Genomic DNA, 2,605 nt, shown 5'->3' on the forward strand with positions numbered 1-2,605 from the left:
ATGAACGGGTCCCCCCCTTTGGAATGGGGGTCGTTTGGCTTCTTCTGTTAGCCTGCAATGCCCCATATAGTCTCTGAAAGGGGGGCCGTTAAAGGGAATTGTTGGCCTGGCTGAATAGGTGAGGTCTTCTGGGGTTGCAATGATAGTGTGAAGGAATCAATTTAATCGCTGAATTGTAGGTTTTTTAAAGCAGAAATCTGAGCCCCCCACCTGTGTTTAAGGTTGTTATTTCTTTCTTATCATAGATGGCCTCCTTCCTCTCAAACCGTCTGTCTTCTTTGTCCAAAATGTGAACATTCTAGTCCTCCAAAGAATGTCCTTTGTCCATCAGGTGTAGATGTAGCACAGAGTGTTGTCCAGAGGAGGGCGCTCTTCTGTGTTGGGCCATGCGTCTGTGGAGAGGTTGTTTGGTTTCTCCAATATAAAGATCAGAGCATTCCTCTCTGCATTGACCTGCATGCACCACTCTGCTCAGATTAGGTATTTAGGATGAACTAGTCTCTGTTTAAGGGTCTTTTTTTAATGTTGACAAAGTGAAACTTCCTAAGAGGCATTAAACAGTGAGGTGAGTAAAGATGGAAGGTTTGATGTTTGACTTGGACTGCCTCTTGTTGTTGATCTCAGATTGCCATCCCTGTGACTTCTATCACCAGCATTAAGAAGACCAAGACTGCCATCCTGTTGCCAAACGCTCTGGTGATCGCTACCGGAAGTGACAGAGTGAGACATCAAAGATAACTGATTGATGTTGATCAAAGACTAGAAACCTCCTAAAGACGATTTCCCTTTTTTTGTCGTCACAGTACGTGTTTGTGTCCTTCCTGTCCAGAGACAACACCTACAAGTTCCTGACATCGGTTTGTCTCCACCTAGAGGTAAGAAGGAGTAATCCACGTCAACCAGGTCAGGCAGAGAAAACAGGTCTTTTTTCCCCCCAGCATTTTATTGTCATTCCACTATTATTATTTATTATCCTCAGCCACCAGCAGAGGGAGCCAGTGCTCTTTAGAAGGGGCTCAGCCTGGCATAGAGGGCCATGTCACTCAGCAGCAATATAGACCCTCTGTGTTCAGGCAGATCATTGCCACTCAGGCAGAGTTTCCAACAAGTACAGACTGATATGCCTTATGACCTTTAAAGGAGCGTTCTTTTCATTATAAAACACGTCCTGAAGGAAGAAACTACATCCCTTATAGACAACGAAGAATTTAGCGTTCATTAGAGCTTCTATTCAAGCTATGTTCTCGTTCCAAAGAGAGACGCTGTATCACTGGGGTCCATAGTGGGCCTGCATGAGTCAAACAGACAGTCCCACAGGTATGCATCCAGAATGCTAACACACAAGGCTCTGTACCGTTCCATCCATCCAGGAGATTGGTTTATAGCTGTCCATCTATCAGTATTTATGTCCCTCGCTGAAAGTTTCTCAGGTTTCCTCATCAAGGCACAGCCGGAAGTTCCACCTGTCCTCAGAATATTTAGGCAAATAGGCAACTAATTAACTTAGTCCTGATTTTTGCAACTAATCGTGCAACCATGAGTTCAATATACAATGGATCAGAGACGTCTGGTTCTCAGAGGACAGGATTCTGTCCTACGCTTGATTCTTGGCGCAGTTTTGATTTGTTTTAATTATGACTTTGTTTGCTCCTTAGCCTTGTGGTGTTGGACCTCCCTGTTTTCCTTCTGGGGCTACTGATGATGAGGTGTTTTCATCAGGGGGTCACATAATTGCATCATCTGTCCCGCAGGCTGAGAGTGTCCCTGACATGTCACTCTCAGCCTGTGGGACAGGCTATCAATGATGCTATCAATAGGAATGATAGCATCCAGTCTTTCCCTGACTGTGAACCTGAAAGGTATTATTTGTTTACAGTGGGCCCCTGGGCTCTCCAACCTGCGCTTATATGCCCAAAATGCTGGAGTCGTCACGCAGATGTTTGACGGTGGTGCTGCTAGTATTTCCTCCACCACCATTCAGTTACACAGAGGAGTAGAGGCTATTTGCTAATGTCCGTTGAAGGCTCCATGGGGACAGGCAGCTTGTTTTCAAAGAGCTGACCATCTGTTTGTGTGTTTGGGCCTCTGTTCATAAGGGCCAACCTGTCTCACTCCAAACACCAGCGGACTGGATAGCTCAGGCTAAATCTATGGCATATAGATGTGCAGGCCTACAGCCTCCTATCTGTGTGTGGATTGTTCCAGGGTGTCTGTTCAACTTGTCTGCCTCAGACAGATGAGATGTTATACCCTTTTACCACTGGCTGAAAAACACGTTTAAATCTAACACCAATGGGCTTTTAGTGGCAGTGGGAACAGCTCACTGATGCATGTCTACCGGCAGCGACCCTCTTTAAAATCAGCTCAGCTCTGATCGGCATGGTGTGGGAACACCATAGCCGGGTCGACGCGCTAATTTTCGTGATACCATTAAACACAACATACGGATGTCAGCACACCACACCCGTCGCTTCTGCTCTAACAAGCAGAAAAAACTCTGTTTTCATTCTATAAACATGGAGCAGATAATAGAGATAAACTATAAAGCACACTGACTACGCCCTGGCTTCCTTCCACGTTGCTCTCCATTGTTTACTGTCCTGAT

General features: G+C 45.7%; 1 protein-coding gene across 1 annotated transcript in view; it reads left to right on the forward strand.

The window, feature by feature from the left end:
* Positions 1-2,605, forward strand: part of gramd3 (GRAM domain containing 3) — a 22,950-nt gene that overhangs the window by 8,169 nt on the left and 12,176 nt on the right. The window contains exons 6-7 of the mRNA XM_015374549.1: positions 625-720; positions 804-1,024. Of these exons, the coding sequence (XP_015230035.1) occupies positions 625-720; positions 804-1,024 (317 nt within the window). The remainder of the gene's footprint in view (positions 1-624; positions 721-803; positions 1,025-2,605) is intronic.

This window comes from Cyprinodon variegatus, unplaced genomic scaffold (genome assembly GCF_000732505.1).
Source record: "Cyprinodon variegatus isolate N-32 unplaced genomic scaffold, C_variegatus-1.0 Scaffold105, whole genome shotgun sequence".
Taxonomy (NCBI): Eukaryota; Metazoa; Chordata; class Actinopteri; order Cyprinodontiformes; family Cyprinodontidae; genus Cyprinodon; species Cyprinodon variegatus.